This window comes from Coregonus clupeaformis, unplaced genomic scaffold (genome assembly GCF_020615455.1).
Source record: "Coregonus clupeaformis isolate EN_2021a unplaced genomic scaffold, ASM2061545v1 scaf0221, whole genome shotgun sequence".
Lineage (NCBI taxonomy): Eukaryota > Metazoa > Chordata > Actinopteri > Salmoniformes > Salmonidae > Coregonus > Coregonus clupeaformis.
Window position 1 is genome coordinate 120,334 of NW_025533676.1, and position 21,412 is coordinate 141,745.

Sequence of the window (21,412 nt, forward strand, 5' to 3'; positions counted from 1 at the left end):
AAAGCGAGAACCATACAGAAATGGTTTGTCGAGATCGGTGTGGAAGGACTTGATTGGCCTGCACAGAGCCCTGACCTCTACCCCATCTAACACCATTGGGATGAATTGGAACGCCGATTGCGAGCCCGGCCTAATCGCCCAAAATCAGTGCCCGACCTCACTAATGCTTTTGTGGCTAGTCCCCACAGCAATGTTCCAACATCTAGTAGAAAGCAAAGGAACAACTCCATATTAATGCCCGTGATTTTGGAATGAGATGTTAGACGAGCAGGTATCCACATGCTTTTGGTCATGTAGTGTATCTTGCTACACACCCTTTCTGGGTACACACACACACATACAAATTTTTTCTCACCACACAACACTTGTTTCGGCTACACACACTGTATGCCACTATACACACATCTCCTGACTCGCCTCGCCTAGAGTTGAATAAATTACAGCCAAGATGTTTGTGTGAGTGTGTTTAACTATGCATTGATAATACATTTTGTTTTTATAAGTGAGAGAGTGTCGCACATCACCTTCCAATGCATTGTTCAATAATTTAAAGTAGCACCTCTACGCCTGTTGCTTAGCACAAACCCCCCCCTTTTCATTTTTTTACATCATGTTTGTACAGTAGCTGTTGAAACTAACACTTTTTAAAAGTGTGAACATTTTGATTTGTGTTATTTCACGATAGTTGCTGGTAATTAACACCTTGAAGATCCTGTTACACTCAGACAATCACAGCCACAAGCCACCTTTGTTCACCTCTTGATTATGGTTCTGTGGATCCAAAGCCCCTCCACCTCTCCACCATGCACCAGTCACTCTCCTGTCCAGCCCCTGACCTCACTACCCTCCCCTGGGGAGATTTTCACTTTAGTGCCCAGGCCTTTGCTGATTGATAGGCAGAGGAGCGGTGCTCCACACTGGGGCGTTTATGGCCCTCCAGTAGTGTGATTTACAGATGAAGACAACTGTAGTATGCATATGGCACTCTCCACCCCTTGTGGCCCTTGTTGAAAAGTTGCTAGCTATGCAGTCAAAACAGGAATTGCATATTAATCAGGGCCAAGGCGAGACATTTGATTACTTACACTGTGTGTGCGTGTGCGTGTGCGTTCATGTGCATGTGCGTGTGTGTGTGGGTGGGTTGGCGTGCAGGCGGGCAAGTGTGTGTAGTAAGGAGGTTGAGTTTAATACCCCTTCATTTACAGACTTATTATTAAGTAAACATGAATAAAAATGTTAAATTATTAGCCTAGTTTAGCCAACGAGAAAGCACTGAGCTATATAGGGAGCGAGGTAGGATCAATGATTGGCTGAGATAATGGAGGGGGATAATAGAGAGACTGCTTTCTGGAGGACAATGCCATGCTGACTCAAGTCTTTACAGTACATGTGTATTCTTAAAGAGATGGGTGGGGCTGAGGCTTAAGAGGGTGTGAACGATGCTGAATGGGCATAAACAAAAAAGACTAGAAAGTGTGAAAATCATTCAACTGCATTTTTCTCCTACTTGTCTCCAAAGTGGGATAACAAGTTTATCAAATTTCAAAGAAGTATATCTTTCCCATGTTGATTAGGTTACCATTTATTTCAAGTGTGCTTGTGAATATATAAGTGGAGCACTCAAGGGGAGGTTTGGGAAATACTGCTCTAGAGTCTACGGCTTGTCTTGGTTCTTTTTACAGTTCCTTAATGTTACCTATAAGTTCTCTCTCTCCCACCAGTGATCGGCGAGCCGGTGAAGCTGGAGTGGTTTAACCCCCAGGGGGAGCGCATCGTGTCGTCCCAGCGTGTGGCCCTGCACACCGGGGAGGACAGCTCCAGGCTGACCATCTACAACGCTGTAGTGGAGGATGCGGGCATCTACCGCTGCCAGGCCACCGACGCCCAGGGACAGACGCAGGAGGCCACCATGGTGCTGGAGATGTACCGTGAGTGTCAATTACATGCATCTGTAACAGAGGTAGATTGATATAGGCTATAGGTTAACTCACTCACACTCACACACACAAACCACACTCTCTGCATTCCCTCTGTATCCATTCCAGGTCCTTCAGATATACAAAGACATGAGTTGAATACATCGCCGTCTCCTCTGTTAGATCATAAAGATACACCATATTTATATTCCATTGCCCACTTGCCCATTAAAGAGTGTAGTGAATGTTCGCTGGGTCTGGCGGTGTGTGTGATGGATAGTACTGAATGTGTGTAGGCGACGGAGGCAGGCTCTAATCGTATGGGAGAGGGAATCTTCTGCTGTGGCTGTTAATGAGACGTGACACACAGAGGAGTTCTGCCGCTGGTAGCCATCTGGCAGACGCTTGATTTGGATCACCGGTGTGGTGTGTGTACTGTGTGTGTATGTACATATGCACACACATGCACCACCCCCCCCGTATCCATGACAACGTCAGTCAGCCACCGTTCAACTAGTAACAGGGAGATAGTCACCTAAAGGGCTTGGGCAGGCATAATGTACTCAGCACCCATCAGGCGATACCGAACGTGATCTTCTTGTGATAAACACCACGTTATGAAAAATGGACGTCAACTTTAAATGTGCTGTACATTACCATTTGTGAGTTGTGACATTCCGCAAAGATGTCAACACACACACACACACACGTGCACACGTCTTGACATTATCATATGTGTTCGTACATCACAACCTGACGAAAGCTATCCATATTCAAACTCAAATTATAGCTTTATTATAGCTCACGGTTGAAGGACTATAATTATCCGCACTGCTGAGTAATTGACAGGTATAGAGTTCCCAGAGTCAATCTTTGAGCACCGGCCAACAGAGACCCATTACAGAGTAGGCAGTCGATGTCCCACCTGAGGGAGCTCCAAGAAAATTGGCATGTCACCCCACTTTGACAGTTACCCTTGCAGCTATGTGGGCAAAATAACGGAAGAGAAATGCTCACTGTGTTACCAATTTGACTGTGTCAAGCGAGCGGTAGACTGTAACACGAGAGGATTTGTTTTTCTCACTGATTTTCTTGTTGAGCAGGGTAACGACAAAGGAGATGGGAAATGAAAACAAGTAGCGGGAGAACAAGGGACAACAACATGTTTGAATCCCAGGGAGAGAACTGGGGGAAGGAGGGGGGGGAGAGAGAGAGAGAATACGAGAAAGCGGGAGTGAGGGAATTAAATAGAGGGCGAGAGAGAGAGAAAGATGGAGAGAGGGGTGAGTGAATTTGAGAGAGAGGTAGTGAGAGAAGGAGAGGGAGAGAATGAGAGTGAGGGGGTAAGGGAATTAAAGGGAATGACAGAGCACAAGAGAGGGGGTGAGGAAATGAGACACAGAGAAAGAGGAGAGAGTGAGAGAGAGAGACCAATCGACGGATTGAGAAAATGAAAACGTGCCGTGGAATTAAACCAGCAGATGAGGAGGTTTGAATCTCACATTCAGAGTCAGTAGGATGCAAGGCACTTTAAAGAGCGGCGAGGAGAAAAAAGCACGTTTTGGAGAGCCGCCTGACATAAATCACATTGCAAAATGCTAATGTGCTAGGTTGCAGAGTGATCTACTGGAAGGGACTGAAATAAATAGGGCCATGCATGTGATTTATGCGCGCTTTAATTTCGCCACACACAGTGGATAACCCGATGGTGTTACACACTCCACGTGCCACACACACACGCATGCATGCACACTCTATCTTTCTCTCCATACGCCATACACACACACACGCCGTGTGATAAGTCGACGACACTAGCCAAAACGACGGGTTCTGAGAGGGTGGTGGAGTGTTTTTTAAGAGAATAGAAGCGCAGGTCCCAGGTCAGCTTTCCCCAGATGTAATCTATCAAACACCTGCCAGGGCTTGTCAGACAGGTGCCACAGCTTTAGACAGACACAAGTTAAATCAATAATTTGATTACAAACAGAACTTTCGGGGTGGTAGGATTCATTCAATATGCTGTGGGAATGTTTATGGGACTATTTTAGAGCACATAGAATCTGAGTTGTTTCAGTGGTGTAGAACCATAGACAATAAGTAGAACAGTTTGTTCTATAGAATGGAGTTTACTCTGTACTCCACTTCAGGGTGTCCCAAACTCGGTCCTGGGCCCCCCCCCGGGTGCACGTTTAGTTTTTTGCCCTAGCAGTACACAGCTGATTGAAATAATCAAATCTTAGTAATGAGTAATCAGCTGTCAAGTGCTACGGCAAGAAATGAAAACATGCAGGGGGGGGCAATCAACATGGTGGATGTAGCATAGCCAGCTTTATGATAGGAAACTAATACATTACAAACAGACACCTCTTCTTGTTTCATGGTCATTCCATCAATCACTAAATCAATCTATCAGTACCTCAATCAATACACATTACTTGGGCTCTGTTCCAAAGTCCACCCTCGCATACTACTTAGAATGAGGCGATGTATTGGCTATGCATTCTAAATGGTATACTTGTGTGAATATTGGAACATAACCTCTTTTGGAAAGACATGTCTCTAATGTGACTTCACTTCCTGTTACCTCACTTCCTATGTGACAGAGAAGCTGACGTTCCACGACGTGAGGTCCCCCCAGGAGTTCCGTCACGGCGAGGTGGCAGAGGTGGTGTGTTATGTCATCGCCTCTCCGGCGCCCGTGGTCTCTTGGTTCTACCAAAAGGGCTTCAAGAGCATGGAGATCACAGAGGAGCACTACAGTAAGTCTGCTTATGGTCATTTGATGCATGCTGCCTCTGTTGATGTGCTGGTAAACCTTGTTTGCTTGTTAAAATAAGTACCTAATTACCAGTTGGTTAATTAAAGCATAACTTTGTAACGTGCATACTGTGGCTACCATATTAGCAACATAACGTGACTCTTGAAAAGTTATCTATTGAGCAGTACAGACCATATAGAAATCAAGTGATATTTTCATTGGATTGTCATGTCATTGGATGCAGGTTTTTTTTATGGGCCCACTCTTTGATGGTATTTTACAGTCTACTTTTAATGAAGCAGCTGATAATTACATTATCATTGATTTCAGAAGCCAATTAACGGGTTTGCTAGTGCATAAAAAAATGGAACATCAAAATAATTCAGTTTACATGTCAGATTGCTTCACACACCATTTCAAGACATATCAGTTGAATAAATGTGCTATACTGTAAAATATGGTTGTGTCCCAAATGGCACCATATTCTCTACGTAGTGCATTACTTTTGACCAGAGCCCTACAGTGCCTTGCAAAAGTATTCAACCCCCTTGGCGGTTTTCCTATTTTGTTGCAATACAACATGTAATTTAAATTGATTTTTATTTGGATTTCATGTAATGGACAAACACAAATAGACCAAATTGGTGAACTGAAATATAAAAAATAACTTGTTTCAAAAAATTATACAAAATAAATAACGGAAAAGTGGTGCGTGCATATGTATTCACCCCCTTTGCTATGAAGCCCCTAAATAAGATATGGTGCAGCCAATTACCTTCAGAAGTCACATAATTAGTTAAATAAAAGTCCACCTGTGTGCAATCTAAGTGTCACAAGATCTGTCACATGATCTCAGTATATATACACCTGTTCTGAAAGGCCACAGAGTCTGCAACACCACTAAGCAAGGGGCACCACCAAGCAAGCGGCACCATGAAGACCAAGGAGCTCTCCAAACAGGTCAGGGACAAAGTTGTGGAGAAATACAGATCAGGGTTGGGTTATAAAAAAATATCAAAAACTTTCAACATCCTACGGAGCACCATTAAATCCAGTATTAAAAAATTGAAAGAATATGGCACCACAACAAACCTGCCAAGAGAGGGCCGCCCACCAAAACTCACGACCAGGCAAAAAGGGCATTAATCAGAGAGGCAACAAAGAGACCAAATATAAACCTGAAGGAGCTGCAAACTCCACAGTGGAGATTGGAGTATACAGTATGTCCATAGGACCACTAAGCCATACACTCCACAGAGCTGGGCTTTACGGAAGAGTGGCCAGAAAAAAGCCATTGCTTAGAGAAAAAAATAAGCAAACATGTTTGGTGTTCGCCAAAAGTCATGTGGGAGACTCCCCAAACATATGGAAGAAGGTACTCTGGTCAGATGAGACTACACTTTTTGGCCAACACCTCTCACTGAGAAACTGGTCAGAATTGAAGGAATGATGGATGGCTCTAAATACAGGGAAATTCTTGAGGGAAACCTGTTTCAGTCTTCCAGAGATTTGAGACTGGGACGGAGGTTCACCTTCCAGCAGGACAATGACCCTAAGCATACTGCTAAAGTAACACTTGAGTGGTTTAAGGGGAAACATTTAAATGTCTTGGAATGGCCTAGTCAAAGCCCAGACCTCAATCCAATTGAGAATCTGTGGTATGACTTAAAGATTGATGTACACCAGCGGAAGCCATCCAACTTGAAGGAGCTGGAGCAGTTTTGCCTTGAAGAATGGGCAAAAATCCCAGTGGCTAGATGTGCCAAGCTTATAGAGACATACCCCAAGAGACTTGCAGCTGTAATTGCTGCAAAAGGTGGCTCTATAAACAAACTGTTTACGGGAGAATAGTTATGCACAATCAAGTTCTGTTTTTTTGTCTTATGTCTTGTTTGTTTTACCCCAAAAAATATTTTGCATCTTCAAAGTGGTAGGCATGTTGTGTAAATCAAATGATACAAACCCCCCAAAAATCAATTTTAATTCCAGGTATGTTGTTAAGATCTGTTGGAAAGAAGATCTTCCTTCTCTCATGGCCACTGAAAAGTCACAGTACAGGACATTATACCACCTGATTTATTTTATTTTATTTTCACTTTAATTAATTTATTATTTCTTCACTTATTTTTTGTGTGCTTATGTTGACATACAGTAGGTGGGGATATGAAGGGGGTATTCTTTCTGTCTTGAACACTGATACTTTAAGTGACAGCACAGGAAATTATTCCACCATATTTCTCAACTTTTCTTTTTCTTCATTAAATGAGTCCTTTCAGATCATTGCTCCTAAAAGGAAAGGAAAGAACAGTGTCTTAGATTGGAACACATCCTATGGCTTAGAAGGAAAGGACAAGGGAAAGTGATTTTAGACTACTAGAACACATTCTGGGGCTAGAAGGAAAGGAGAGGGAAAGAAATGTATCTTAGATTATTGGAACACATCTTGGGGCTGAGAAAGAAAGGAGAAGGAATGAAATGTATCTTCGACTATTGGAAACACATTCATGGCTCCTGCATGATGGACAGAAGTTAATTTGTAGGTTCAGACTTGTTTACCAATACTCTGTCACCCCATCATTACTTTTCCTCCTGCTACACCTTCCCCCTCATCCACCCATCACAGAGACAGACTTCCTGGGCTGATTAGGAAAATGATTTGTTTGAAACCTTTGAAAGTAGTCAGGTTTTTTAATTGAAATTCAAAGGCCCTTCCCTTCGACACACTATCTCGCCTTGCCGTTCGGTAATGATTAAAGGTAGAGATAGCTGTGTTTTTTTTAAATTCCACGCTAATTACGGGACAAGGTTATAAATATCTTTGCGCTCGACAGAGAGAGATAAGGTTCTCACTTATCTGCCAGTGACAATGGAGAAGGATGGGAAACTGTTTGTGAACTGCAGACCTAACTGCTAATGTATTTATCTCACTTCGCTTAGCTAACTTTATTTAAAAAAGGTGAAAGTGGTAAAGGTTTATGAAAATATTATTTGATAGCAAGTATGTGACTGGAGTCATGTGACTTCCTTTCACTCTTTTTCCTTTCTATCGTTTTCCATGTATCTTTCTTTCCTTATTTCCTCTGTCTCTTTCTAACTCTCTCTCCACCTTTCTTTCTTTCTTTATTTCTTTCTCATGCGCTATCCCTCTCTCTATATTCTTCCCCCCTTCTCTCTGTCTGTCCCCCTCTATCTCTCTCTATCGCTCCCCTTGTCACTCCCTATCGCTCTCTCTACCCCCCCCCCTCCCCTCTCTTTCTCTTCCGCCCTCTCTCCTGTGAAGGCAGGTTCCAGGTGCTGCCCAACAACAACCTGCAGATCCACAAGGTGACCAAGGCGGACGAGGGCGTGTACCGCTGCGAAGCGCGAGTGGAGGCCCGTGGCGAGATCGACTTTGTCGACATCGAGGTGGTGGTGAATGGTGAGTAGCTGTAGCGTAGCATATTGCTACCTTCTTTACCTTCCACTGTAGCTAATACCTATCCAGTCATATGCAGTGGTGAACGAAGAGTTAGCCATCTAGCTAGCATAGCATACCTACTCTCCCCAAAACGTTCAGTTATATATGTAACCTTGGTTCTCTGAAGGAACAAAGCTCAACAAATCAGAACCATTAAAACAAAACCTACCCAGACATATTTTTCCTCTCACAGTAGCAGCCGGGCCTGATCTCAGAGCAGACTAATTAAGAATAGCGTGGCATTCAGTACGGCTACCTGCTCTCGTTTTATCCATATCCAAAGCCTATCCAACCATATACAGTGGTCCCTTCTACAATAGCAGCCATACAGCAGTTGTGTAAAGGATGAGAAGCCCCATAGAGAGCCACAGTGTAAAGGCTCTCTTAGGCCAGGCACTGGGGTTTATCGATCGGTGGCATACAGAACTGTTGCTCCTCTCAGGGTGAGAATAGAGTCACCTAGTGAGACAGAATCATTCTCCCCTCCTACACTCCACAGTCACAGCGCTGATACAGGTAAAGGATTGCCAGCTCCCAAACAATCGCACCCAAGGACCACGGGCAAAATGAAACGCTTAACGTTCCAGAGACACTTGGCCTCACATAAAGGAACGTCTGTCTCCGGTGGTGGGGATAAGATTGTCAATAGTGGCAGAAAATGTATTTTCTCAGACTCTCTGATCTGATTCAATTCAGGTTCTCTTTTGAGATATTGATACAAAAATAATCCTACCTGGTGTGTAAGAATCAAGTAATTTATTCAGATTTAAGCGTGTTTATTGTGTAGGTCACAGGAGGTTGGTAGTACCTTAATTGGGGAGAACAGGCTCGTGGTAATGTCTTGAGCAGAATTAGTGGAATGGTATTAAATACATCAAACACATGGTTTCCTTGTGTTTGATGCCATTCCATTAGCTCCATTTCGGACATTATTATGAGCCGTACTCCCCTCAGCAGCATCCTGTGGTGGAAGTGTGATGGACAGGGGTTTGAAGACTGCTAGCCCACTGAGGTGAAGCCTGGGCAAAATATTGGGGGGCCAATGCAAGTTCAGGTCTCAAGCAAGGTTACTCATCACGCAAGTGTAGTTTCGAACCACCACCGCTACAAAGGCAGTGAGTTAGAACTGTGGAGTCACTGAATTGTACCGTGTTGAACATGAAGAACTGAGCATACACTTCAGATTGGCTTATTTTGAGAGAAAGAACAGACTCACCGATCTAGACAGGCTCATTATAGAGCTACTGAATGATGGTCAGTTTGGCTGCCACCGCTCCTTTGATTTCCTCTATACTCGCACTATTTCTGTGATTGAAGATTTCAGTTAGCGCCAACTCTGGGCTTTGTAGCCCAAAAAGCGAAAGGTTGTCCTTTTAATTCACTAATTTGTCCTCATCGAGGCCCCAGAGAAGCCAGGAACACGAGCCACCTGAGAGCGTTTCGGGAGGGATTTGAAATGTGATCTCCCGCGAGCTATAAGCACCGGTTATGCATGAGCGACCACAATATTGTCTCGGCTATCTAGCTCTTCCCACCTAATGTAATAAAGGCACTCAGCGGAAAAAAAACACGGATTGCGTTCAATTTAGAACACCACTTATAGTTGTGATGAATATCCAATAAGCTTGCTCAATGAGGCGAATCCTATTATCTGCCCGGCAACATGACACTCGCCATCCGGCTACGGAGATGGGACAGTCCACCGCCGCCGTCACTATAGAGTGTGTCCGACTGAGAGAAGGAAACACTCAGAAGTAACCCACTGGGCACAAACTGGTTGAATCAACGTTGTTTCAACGTAATTTGTCAACTTATTGTTACGTGGAATCTACGTGGAAAATACGTTGGATTTGAAAAAAAGTAATCAACTGATTTATTAGTATTTTTATGTTGTTGTTTTTTTAGGGGGTGATAAGCTTTAATATTGCAGATAGATTGTGGCTTCTATAACTGTAATTGTCTGCATAATTTGCAATCCACCATATTTATTTGTAAACATATACAGTACCAGTCAAATGTTTTTCCATACCTATTCATTCAAGGGTTTTTCTTTACTTTTACTATTTCCTACATTGTAGAATAATAGTGAAGACATCAAAACTATAAAATAACACATATGAAAGTAACCAAAAAAGTGTTAAACAAATCAAAATATATTTTAGATTTTAGATTCTTCAAAGTAGCCACCCTTTGCCTTGATAACAGCTTTGCACACTCTTGGTATTCTCTCAACCAGCTTCACCTGGAATGCTTTTCCAATAGTCTTGAAGGAGTTCCCACATATGCTGAGCACTTGTTGGCTGTTTTCCCTTCACTCTGCGGTACAATTCATCCCAAACCATCTCAATTGGGTTGAGGTTGGGTGATTGTGGAGGCCAGGTCATCTGATGCAGCACTCCCTCACTCTCCTTCTTGGTCAAATAGCCCTTAAGCAGCCTGGAGGTGTGTTGGGTCATTGTCCTGTTGAAAAACAAATGATAGTCCCACTAAGTGCAAACCAGATGGGATGGCGTATCACTGCAGAATGCTGTAGTAGCCATTCTGGTTAAGTGTGCCTTGAATTCTAAATAAATCACTGACAGTGTCATCAGCAAAGCACCCCACACCATCACACCACCTCCTCCATGCTGGGAACCACACATGTGGAGATCATCCATTCACCTACTCTGCGTCTCACAAAGACAGGAAGGTGGAGAGGGATAGAGGGGGATCAGACCAAAGGACAGATTTCCACCGGTCTAATGTCCATTGCTTGTGTTTCTTGGTCCAAGCAAGTCTCTTCTTCTTATTGGTGTCCTTTAGTAGTGGTTTCTTTGCAGCAATTTGACCATGAAGGCCTGATTCACGCGGTGTTGATGTTGAGATGTGTCTGTTACTTGAACTCTGTGAAGCATTTATTTGGGCTGCAATCTGAGTTGCAGTTAACTCTAATGAACTTATCCTCTGAAGCAGAGGTAACTCTGGGTCTTGCTTTCCTGTGGCGGTCCTCATGAGAGCCAGTTTCATCATAGCGCTTGATGGTTTTTGCGACTGCATTTGAAGAAACTTTCAAAGTTCTTTAAAATGTTCCGGATTGACTGAGCTTCATGTCTTAAAGTAATGATGGACTGTCGTTTCTCTTTGCTTGTTTGAGCTGTTCTTGCCATAATATGGACTTGGTGTTTTACCAAATAGGGCTATCTTCTGTATACCACCCCTACCTTGTCACAACACAACTGATTGGCTCAAACACATTAAGAAGGAAATAAATTCCACAAATTAACTTTTAACAAGAAACACCTGTTAATTGAAATGCATTCCAGGTGACTACCTCATGACGCTGGTTGAGATAATGCCAAGAGTGTGCAAAGCTGTCATCAAGGCAAAGGGTGGCACCTTTGAAATATCTCAAATATAAAATATATTTAACACTTTTTTTGGTTACTACATGATTCCATATGTGTTATTTCATAGTTTTGATGTCTTTACTATTATTCTACAATGTAGAAAATAGTAAAAATAAAGAAAAACCCTGGAATGAGTAGGTGTGTCCAAACTTTTGACTGGTACTGTATATATTATTTTAAATATATATATATATATATATATATATATATATATATATATATATATATATATATATATATATATTAGGGGTGTAACGATTCGTTTTAACAACGATTCGATTTGTATCACGATTCGTGGTTGTCGATACGATTCAAGGACGATATTGGTTCATTTAGAACGATACGATCCGAAACGATTCAGTGACTTGAAATCGATTCAGTAACCTTTTAGCCAAAAATTCAACCAGTGTGACTGAAATAAATACTGGACAGTGCAGGTGAAGTTTCCTAGATTCCTGTTTCTTGTAAGGACCGCAATGGTGGCTTGATAATTTCTCGCTCGTCGGCTTCTCCTCTGTCGTCCGCCATGCTATGTTTTGTTGTCTTTGCGCCTTTGCGCTGCTGTTGGCGCGATGACTTCACGGATAGGCAGACTGAATCGAGTAATGTTTAAAGCCTTTATCATTAAAAGTGCTAAGAAAAAACATCCATATAAAGTCTGACGTGCTTAAATCCAATGGGTTATTTCCTAGTATCGAAACAATCGATTTATTACATTTTAAAACGATGTTAGATCGATATATGTTGTCCAAAAGGCCAACTCGCCGAGCACAGATCGATGTAGTTGGATCATAGGAATATAAATCGATACATCGATGTAGTAGATGGATCGTTACACCCCTAATATATATATATATATATATATCCTTTATTATTTTCCCCTAACCCTACCAACCATTTACATTTACGTCATTTAACAGACGCTCTTATCCAGAGCGACTTACAAATTGGTGCATTCAACTTATGATAGCCAGTGGGACAACCACTTTTATTTTTTATTTTGTTTAATGGGGTGGTGGGGGAGGGGGGGGGTAATGGACAACAATACTTAGGCTTCCACTTACAGCTTAAACATACTACCAACATTTCACAGACAGTATATTTTACATGAGTTATCTTTTGTTTGTTTTTAGTCCCAGCCTTCAGCTACCCTCAACCCCTCCCATCTCTGAAGACCATCCTGTTTTGATTTCTAGCTGCCATTTTTCTACTGTACTGTGATGTTTCACAAAGGTTCTGAACCTTTCTATTCTCATAGTTTCTACAGATTGTAAATTAAAGATAAACACCTTTGCTTAGAGTATTATTATATTGATCGATTGACTATGACTTTTCAAATCACCCATGTTGCAATTTTTCAGCCATTCCTGAACCTGTGACCAAAAACAAGCTACATATGGGCAGTACCAAAACAAGTGATCTAAGGATTCTGTCTCTTCGCAGAAAAATCTGCAGAGCTGGGATAGTTGTATCTCCCATATAGATGACATTCTATTGGTTGCAATAATTTTGTATAATAATTTTAATTGAAAAACTCTTTAAGTTTTGAATCCGGCGTCGTTTTGTAAATCAGTTCATAAACCATGTGCCATGGAATCGGTACATCGAAAATCTCCTCCCAACTAATTTGCAACCTGTATGACGCAGCTGTCCATTTTTTGGTCTTTAAATGGATTTTGTCCCACTCCTCTTTGCAGATCTTCTCCAAGTCATTAAGGTTTCGAGGCTGACGTTTGGCAACTCGAACCTTCAGCTCCCTCCACAGATTTTCTATGGGATTAAGGTCTGGAGACTGGCTAGGCCACTCCAGGACCTTAATGTGCTTCTTATTGAGCCACTCCTTTGTTGCCTTGGCCGTGTGTTTTGGGTCATTGTCATGCTGGAATACCCATCCACGACCCATTTTCAATGCCCTGGCTGAGGGAAGGAGGTTCTCACCCAAGATTTGACTGTACATGGCCCCGTCCATCGTCCCTTTGATGCAGTGAAGTTGTCCTGTCCCCTTAGCAGAAAAACACCCCCAAAGCATAATGTTTCCACCTCCATGTTTGACGGTGGGGATGGTGTTCTTGGGGTCATAGGCAGCATTCCTCCTTCTCCAAACACGGCGAGTTGAGTTGATGCCAAAGAGCTCGATTTTGGTCTCATCTGACCACAACACTTTCACCTAGTTCCCCTCTGAATCATTCAGCTGTTCATTGGCTAACTTCAGATGGGCCTGTATTTGTGCTTTCTTGAGCAGGGGGACCTTTTGGGCGCTGCAGGATTTCAGTCCTTCATGGCGTAGCAGGGGGACCTTGCATGGCGATGGTCTTGTAGCCCATTCCAGCCTTGTGTAGGTCTACAATCTTGTCCCTGACATCCTTGGAGAGCTCTTTGGTCTTGGCCATGGTGGAGAGTTTAGAATCTGATTGATTGATTGATTGCTTCTGTGAACAGGTGTCTTTTATACAGGTAACAAGCTGAGATTAGGAGCACTCCCTTTAAGAGTGTGCTCCTAATCTCAGCTCGTTACCTGTATAAAAGACACCTGGGAGCCAGAAATCTTTCTGATTGAGAGGGGGTCAAATACTTATTTCCCTCATTAAAATGCAAATCAATTTATAAAATTTTTGACATGCGTTTTTCTGGATTTTCTTGTTGTTATTCTGTCTCTCACTGTTCAAATAAACCTACCATTAAAATTATAGACTGATCATTTCTTTGTCAGTGGGCAAACATACAAAATCAGCAGGGTATCAAATTATTTTTTCCCTCACTGTACAGTATACATTACCAGTCAAAAGTTTGGACACACCTACTCATTCATGGGTATTTCTTTATTTGTACACATTTTTTCATTGTAGAATAATAGTGAAGACATCAAAATTATGAAATAACACATATGGAATGATGTAGTAACCAAAAAAGTGTTAAATGAATCAAATGTTATTTATATTTGAGATTCTTCAAATAGCCACCATTTGCCTTGATGACAGATTTGCACACTCTTGGCATGCCTACGCAGCCATGACAGAAAAGTGAACACTTTCAGGCACCTTATCCTATAAAACGGATAAGTGGGTGGGCCGCTCAAGTCAGTGTCTATGACATAGGGGTTGGCAATGTTCCGTCATGATGGGACAAAAATAAACAAGCTATATCCCATATCTCCACAAGAGTGAAGACACTCACTCTGTCACAACTCCTGCTTGCAGACACACATTTGCAACCATTTTCCTTCCTCACGCACTTAACTCATCACACTTTTCCAATCAAACAGGCACCCCATCTTCCAACACAACTGCGCGCCTCTCACATATACACCTGTACATACCCACATACTGTGCCTTTCTATGTCCTCTGTTTGTCATGTTTTTATTTCGGGCTTTGGATACTTTTGTGTTCCAGTTCCTTGTATTTGGGGATTTAGTATTTCATGAATTGTCCTATCTTTTATCTATTTATAAATACTATAAAAAAATCTAAAATAGAATATAAATTATTTTACAGCATTCCCTAACTTGAATAGTATAGTGTAATTATAATTTATGTATTGATTGTTATATTTTATTATTTCATTGAGTGGATACAGTACTTTACGTCGTTCTGCGATTTCCTTTGGCAACTGATCTTCCATGCCTATTTTAAAGTCGGTGAGGCTTTTAATCACTATTTTGTCTTTAAATGATGCAAATTTGGCAACGATTGGATGCTCATATCGCTGTTCTTTCTGTCCGAAATGATGTACGCGCTCAAGTTTAATTTGGTCGACAGTGTCGCCTGGGATCTGCAGTGCTTTAACCATTAATTATTTCACTACTCTCTCTGGATCTTCACCTTCATCCTCTTTAATTCCGGTAAGCACCAGATTTTCGCCCATTGATGTTGTCTGTATATCAAGTAGGGATTCTCTCAACAACTTGTTCTCTCTCTTAAGTTCCTTAACGTCAGCTTCGATAACATTGACTGTACCCTTCAGCTTTTCAGTTTCTTTTTCCAGTGTCGCGGCTTTCTCATCATTCATTTCAAGGCTCGCCTTCATCTCATGTGTATCTTTACGGACTAACTCAAGTACGCTTAATTGATCATTTATAGAATTTAGCAGTTAGGTTTCCACACGGTGAAAATAGGTAATCTGTCAATCGAATAATCTCTTTTTTTGTTTTGTTTTAGAAGTTGCTTCTCCATTCTTTCGGTGTTTACCCTCTTTTACGCAGATCAGCGTAAAAGTACTATTATTTGGTCAGTTTTAGGGACATTAATTTCTAAGCTTTTTCACGAGGCATTCTGCACCACCATCTTCAGTCCGCCATCTTTCAGTTTTGCCACCAATGGAAATTGTTGTTTTTAAGGGTGAAATTTCAACCACAGGATTATGTCATCATGGTAACCAAATTTCAACATAGACAAACCTAAAATATGTTGAATTTGTACCTTTTTAAAACTACATCGGATTTTCAACGTTATATCCACTATCAGAAAAAAATCACAATAGGCTGGGCAGATTGATTAGATTGATGGCCATTTGTTTTTACTGCCCACACACACACCTGCATACACACACAATCCGCCCGTCTATAAATATGTACAGTGCATTCGGAAAGTGTTCAGACCACTTGACTGTTTCCACATTTTGTTACGTTGCAGCCTTATTCTAAAATTGATTAAACATGTTTTTCTTCATCAATCTAAACACAATACCCCATAATGACAAAGCAAAAATAGTTTTTTAGAAATTTTAACACATTTATTAAAAATATTAAACTGATATTACATTTACATAAGTATTCAGACCCTTTACTCAGTACTTTGTCGAAGCACCTTTGGTAGTGATTATAGCCTCGAGTCTTCTTGGATATGACGCTATAAGCTTGGCACACCTGTATTTGGGGAGTTTCTCCCATTCTTCTCTGCAGATCCGCTCAAGCTCTGTCAGGTTGGATAGGGAGCGTCGCTGCACAGTTATTTTCAGGTCTCTCCAGGGATGTTCGATCGGGTTCAAGTCCGGGCTCTAGCTGGGCCACTAAAGTACATTCAGAGACTTGTCCCGAAGCCACTCCTGCGTTGTCTTGGCTGTGTGCTTAGGGTCGTTGTCCTGTTGGAAGGTGAACCTTTGTCCCAGTCTGCGGTCCTGAGCGCTCTGGAGCAGGTTTTCATCAAAGATCTCTCTGTACTTTGCTCCGTTCATCTTTCCCTCGATCCTGACTAGTCTCCCAGTCCCTGCCGCGGAAAAACATCCCCACAGCATGATGCTGCCATCACCATGCTTCACCGTAGGGATGGTGCCAGGTTTCCTCCAGACGTATTGCTTGGCATTCAGGCCAAAGGGTTCAATCTTGGTTTCATCAGACCAGAGAATCTTGTTTCTTATGTTCTGAGAGCCTTTAGGTGCCTTTTGATAAACTCCAAACGGGCTGTCATGTGCCTTTTACTGAGCAGTGGCTTCCGTCTGGCCACTCTACCATAAAGGCCTGGTTGGTGGAGTGCTGCAGAGATGGTTGTCCTTCTGGAAGGTTCTCCCATCTCCACAGAGGAAGTCTGGAGTTCTGTCAGAGTGATCATCAGGTTCTTGTTCACCTCCCTGACCAAGGCCCTTCTCCCCCGATTGCTCAGTTTGGCCAGGCGGCCAACTCTAGGAAGAGTCTTGGTGGTTCCAAACTTTTTGCATTTAAGATTGATGGAGGACACTGTGTTCCTGGGGACCTTCAATGCTGCAGACATTTTTTGATACTTTTCCCCAGATCGGTGACTCCACTCAATCTTGTCTGGGAGCTCTAAGGACAATTCCTTCGACCTAATGGCTTGGTTTTGTCTGACATGCACTGTCAAGTGTGTGCCTTTCCAAATCATGTCCAATCAATGGAATTTACCACAGGCAGACTCCAATCAAGTTGTAGAAACATCTCAAGGATGATCAATGGAAACAGGATGCACCTGAGCTCAATTTCGAGGCTCATAGCAAAGGGTCTGAAATACCTATGTAAATAAGGTATTTCTGTTTTTCATTTTTTATATATTTACAAAAATGTCTAAAAACCTGTTTTCGCTTTGTCATTATGGGGTATTGTGTGTAGATTGATGAGAAACAAATAATTTAATAAATTTTAGAATAAAGCTGTAACGTAACAAAATGTGGAAAAAGTCAAGGTGTCTGAATACTTTCCGAATGCACTGTATGTAACCACATGGACTTGGATTAAATATCTCATCCAAGTCCGTGTGGTTCCTCCTTCTGAAAATACCCAATCTGTGGCACAACCTTTTCCCGGTCCTTTTACTTATAATAATATGGTTATTATGTGCTAAGGGCAAGGATTTTCTTGTTACTAAAGCCAATTTTAAAGTATAGTTTCACCAGTCATCTAACTCAGGCATTTCAAAGGTGGCGTGCACAGCAACAGGGAGCCAGTGAGGCATGCAATTAATAAGCAAATCCCCTACTTTAATCTTAAAATATAACTGTGACTTTATTCACAAAATATTGCCTATTTATTCTCGATGTATTCCCACTTTATTCTCGAAATAATGCCACTTTATTCTCAACATTTTGGCACTTTATTTTCTCAAAATATTTCCACTTTATTCTCAAATTTTAATTTAGACTTTATTCTCAAAATATTGCCACTTTATTCCCATAAATGTATTTAGACCCCCCCCCAAAAAAAAAATCTACTTTATTCTCGAAATGTTGACTTTATTATCAAAGTATTTCAATTTTTTTAAGTACTATCCTGGCAAAAACAAAATCCAAGTACCACCACCCATTATTTTTTCTCTTCACTTAGCCCTAATACTCTTCTCTAGAAAATGCAATGGAAATCCATTTAAATTGTATTTTTTATTTGACACTTGAGAACTTAACCACAAAAGTAATTTTTATGTGCACTACGTCATCACACACTTTATACGCAACAAGTCAATTTGATGGAAACACATCTCTAGTGGGAATATTTGCATATTGTTTTAATGCGGATTTTAGAATATTTGCATAAAAAGCTGTCGCCAATTGGATGGAAACCTAGCTAGTGTAACTATAAATATTTTCTTATGTAATCATATAAAGCCTGCATGTTCAAGATAGCATGCATAGGTCATCGCAGGTCTGTGGGGATCTTCACAATTGTTGTAATACTCTACTCAGAATCTCGATTGGCATTGATGCAGGTCTGTGGGGATCTTCACAATTGCTGTAATACTTGATTGGCATTGATCATGTAATGTAATATCAACTGCAATCCAGGTCATTTAGTTCTGCTATTAGATAAAGCACAGTGATATCACATTCATCTGTTGTATAAATTAACGAAATGTTTGACATTGTATTCATATTTTAACTTTGCTGTACTTTTAAATGGTTGAAAGCGCAGTGATAGACATTTGGGTGACAACTAAACCAAAAATCTGACATTGTTATTCCATTTAGAATGTGGTTGTGCTTTTAGATGGTTGAAAGCATAGTGAGAACACATTGGAAATTCAAGTAACTTTTAGCTATCTTTTTGAGAGGTTGAATATAGGTTGTAATCTCATATATCAACGTCTCAACCAAATATTACCCAATTATCCACGTTGAAGTGATGTAGTGTGCCCAGTGGGAACTTTCTAAGAGGGAGGAAATAGGGAAAGACTAAGAATAATCTAAGAGCCCTAAGGAGGGGAAAACTAAGTAGAACGAAGGGAAGGAAACCCCTCTAAACAGCCCAAAGTAAGGCCCTCCTAAGAAGCATAGATACTATATGTGGTCCTAATGGAATTTGAAGTATTGTCACTCGTGCTCTAAGAAGTTAACTAGATCTTAGGAGACCATAAGTGAAACACTAAAGAAAGAAACACCCAAAGGAAGGCCCTAAGTAACATAGATACAAGGTCCTTCTGGACTTTGAAGTGTACTCATTTATGTGTTTTACTCACTCTGTTACACAGCTTGTCCCAAAGTGGGTATAATTTTCCCCAAACCTCAGAATTATATATGAAACTATAGATTCAACCAAATAGTCATGTAAAAACATATTTAGAAGTTTAGTTGAGGGGGGAATCATTGCATCAGTCAGTTTGCCAGTCAGTACAGAGTTGGTCTATAATGGATTAAACCACGATACGGCTCAGATGTTTTTGATTAACATTGACATTATCATGCAAACAGTGTGGCTAGCCTAGCGTACCCTTCCCTCTCAGACTCCGGCGTTATCATCAAAGCAAGCGATAGAGGAGGAAGTGGCAGAGGGCTGGCCTCCCACTGATTGGCTGGTGGATAGGGGTCAACTCAGCAGGGTGTCCTCCTCTTCTGATTGGCCGGCTGAAAAGAAAAGTTTGTCAGGGAAGAGGCTGAGTCATTTGAGGCTGATACCCATCGGCTACACCTGCTCTTTCGTCACCCTTTCCAATTGAAACAACTTTTAAATGCAAAAAGGACCTGTAGCCTTTTCAAACTCATCATTGTTCAGACAACCTTCAGAAATAAGTTTGATTTAGGTAGATTTCTGGCACCCATTTTATGTGATTGATTACAGTCAATTACCCTGCATGATCAAAAAATGAATTAGTTCAATTATATGTGTTTGTTTGTGTGTGTTTGTGCCTGTGTGTGTGCATGCATGTGTGTGCATTTTTGTCTATTACTGTATGTTTGTGTGCACAAGGGAGCATGTCTCCCCCCACCTCATACATCTCTCAACCTTTCTTCTTCTCCAAGTCTTTGAAATTGAAATGATAAAGGAGATTGAACATGTATTATCTCGGCTACTTAGCATGTTGCATATTTGCTCTTTTGCTGTCTCTGTGCCTAGCATGGGTCTCCCATTAACTGAGCTGTTTTCAATGAGGCTCACTGATGTGGGAATGGACTGTATTGGATCAGGGACTTGAGAGAATGGTGTTCGATTGGCAAGCAAATCAATGGTAATCTTGTCTGAGAGAGAGAGAGAGAGAAATTCTGTCTCAGCTCAACCCGGGGCACTGTAGTACTGAATAAAATGCATGCTATTGATATTGGTTGGTCGTTTCAATAGCCTGGAAGCTTGGAAAGTTTTGATACTCATATACAGTGCCCCGGGGTGATGAGCAATAATGACTAAATGAAATAATTCAAATACTGAGTTATGCTATTATATATATATATATATATATATATATATATATATATATATATATATATATATATATATATATATATATATATATATACACATTTGAAGTTTACATACAGCTTAGCCAAATACATTTAAACTCAGTTTTTCACAATTCCTGACATTTAATCCTAGTGGAAATTCCCTGTCTTAGGTCAGTTAGGATCACCACTTTATTTTAAGAATGTGAAATGTCAGAATAATAGTAGAGCAAATGATTTATTTCAGCTTTTATTGCATTCATTACATTCCCAGTGGGTCAGAAGTTTACATACACTCAATTAGTATTTGGTAGCATTGTCTTTAAATTGTTTAACTTAGGTCAAATATTTTGGGTAGCCTTCCACAAGCTTCCCACAATAAGTTGGGTGAATTTTGGCCCATTCCTCCTGACAGAGCTGGTGTAACTGAGTCAGGTTTGTAGGCCTCCACTCCAATACCTTGGCTTTGTTGTCCTTAAGCCATTTTGTCACAACTTTGGAAGTATGCTTGGGGTCATTGTCCATTTGGAAGACCCATTTGCGAACAAGCTTTAACTTTCTGACTGATGTCTTGAGATGTTGCTTCAATATATCCACATAATTCTCCTTCCTCATGATGCCATCGATTTTGTGAAGTGCACCAGTCCCTCCTGCAGCAAAGCACCCCCACAGCATGATGCTGCCACCCCTGTGCTTCACGGGTGGGAATGGTGTTCTTCAGCTTGCAAGCTTCCCCCTTTTTCCTCCAAACATAACGATGGTCATTATACACTTTACACTTTATTCATTTAGCAGACACTCTTATCC

The 21,412-nt window shown here is 41.3% G+C and overlaps 1 protein-coding gene across 1 annotated transcript in view; it reads left to right on the top strand.

Moving 5' to 3' along the window:
- Positions 1-1,810: 1,810 nt before the first annotated feature.
- The window catches only part of zgc:152904 (uncharacterized protein LOC767777 homolog), a 99,812-nt gene continuing 80,210 nt past the window's right edge, over positions 1,811-21,412 (top strand). Inside the window, exons 1-3 of the mRNA XM_045214239.1 lie at positions 1,811-1,928; positions 4,520-4,675; positions 7,955-8,092. Coding sequence (XP_045070174.1) covers positions 1,910-1,928; positions 4,520-4,675; positions 7,955-8,092 — 313 coding nt within the window. The 5' untranslated portion in view covers positions 1,811-1,909. The remainder of the gene's footprint in view (positions 1,929-4,519; positions 4,676-7,954; positions 8,093-21,412) is intronic.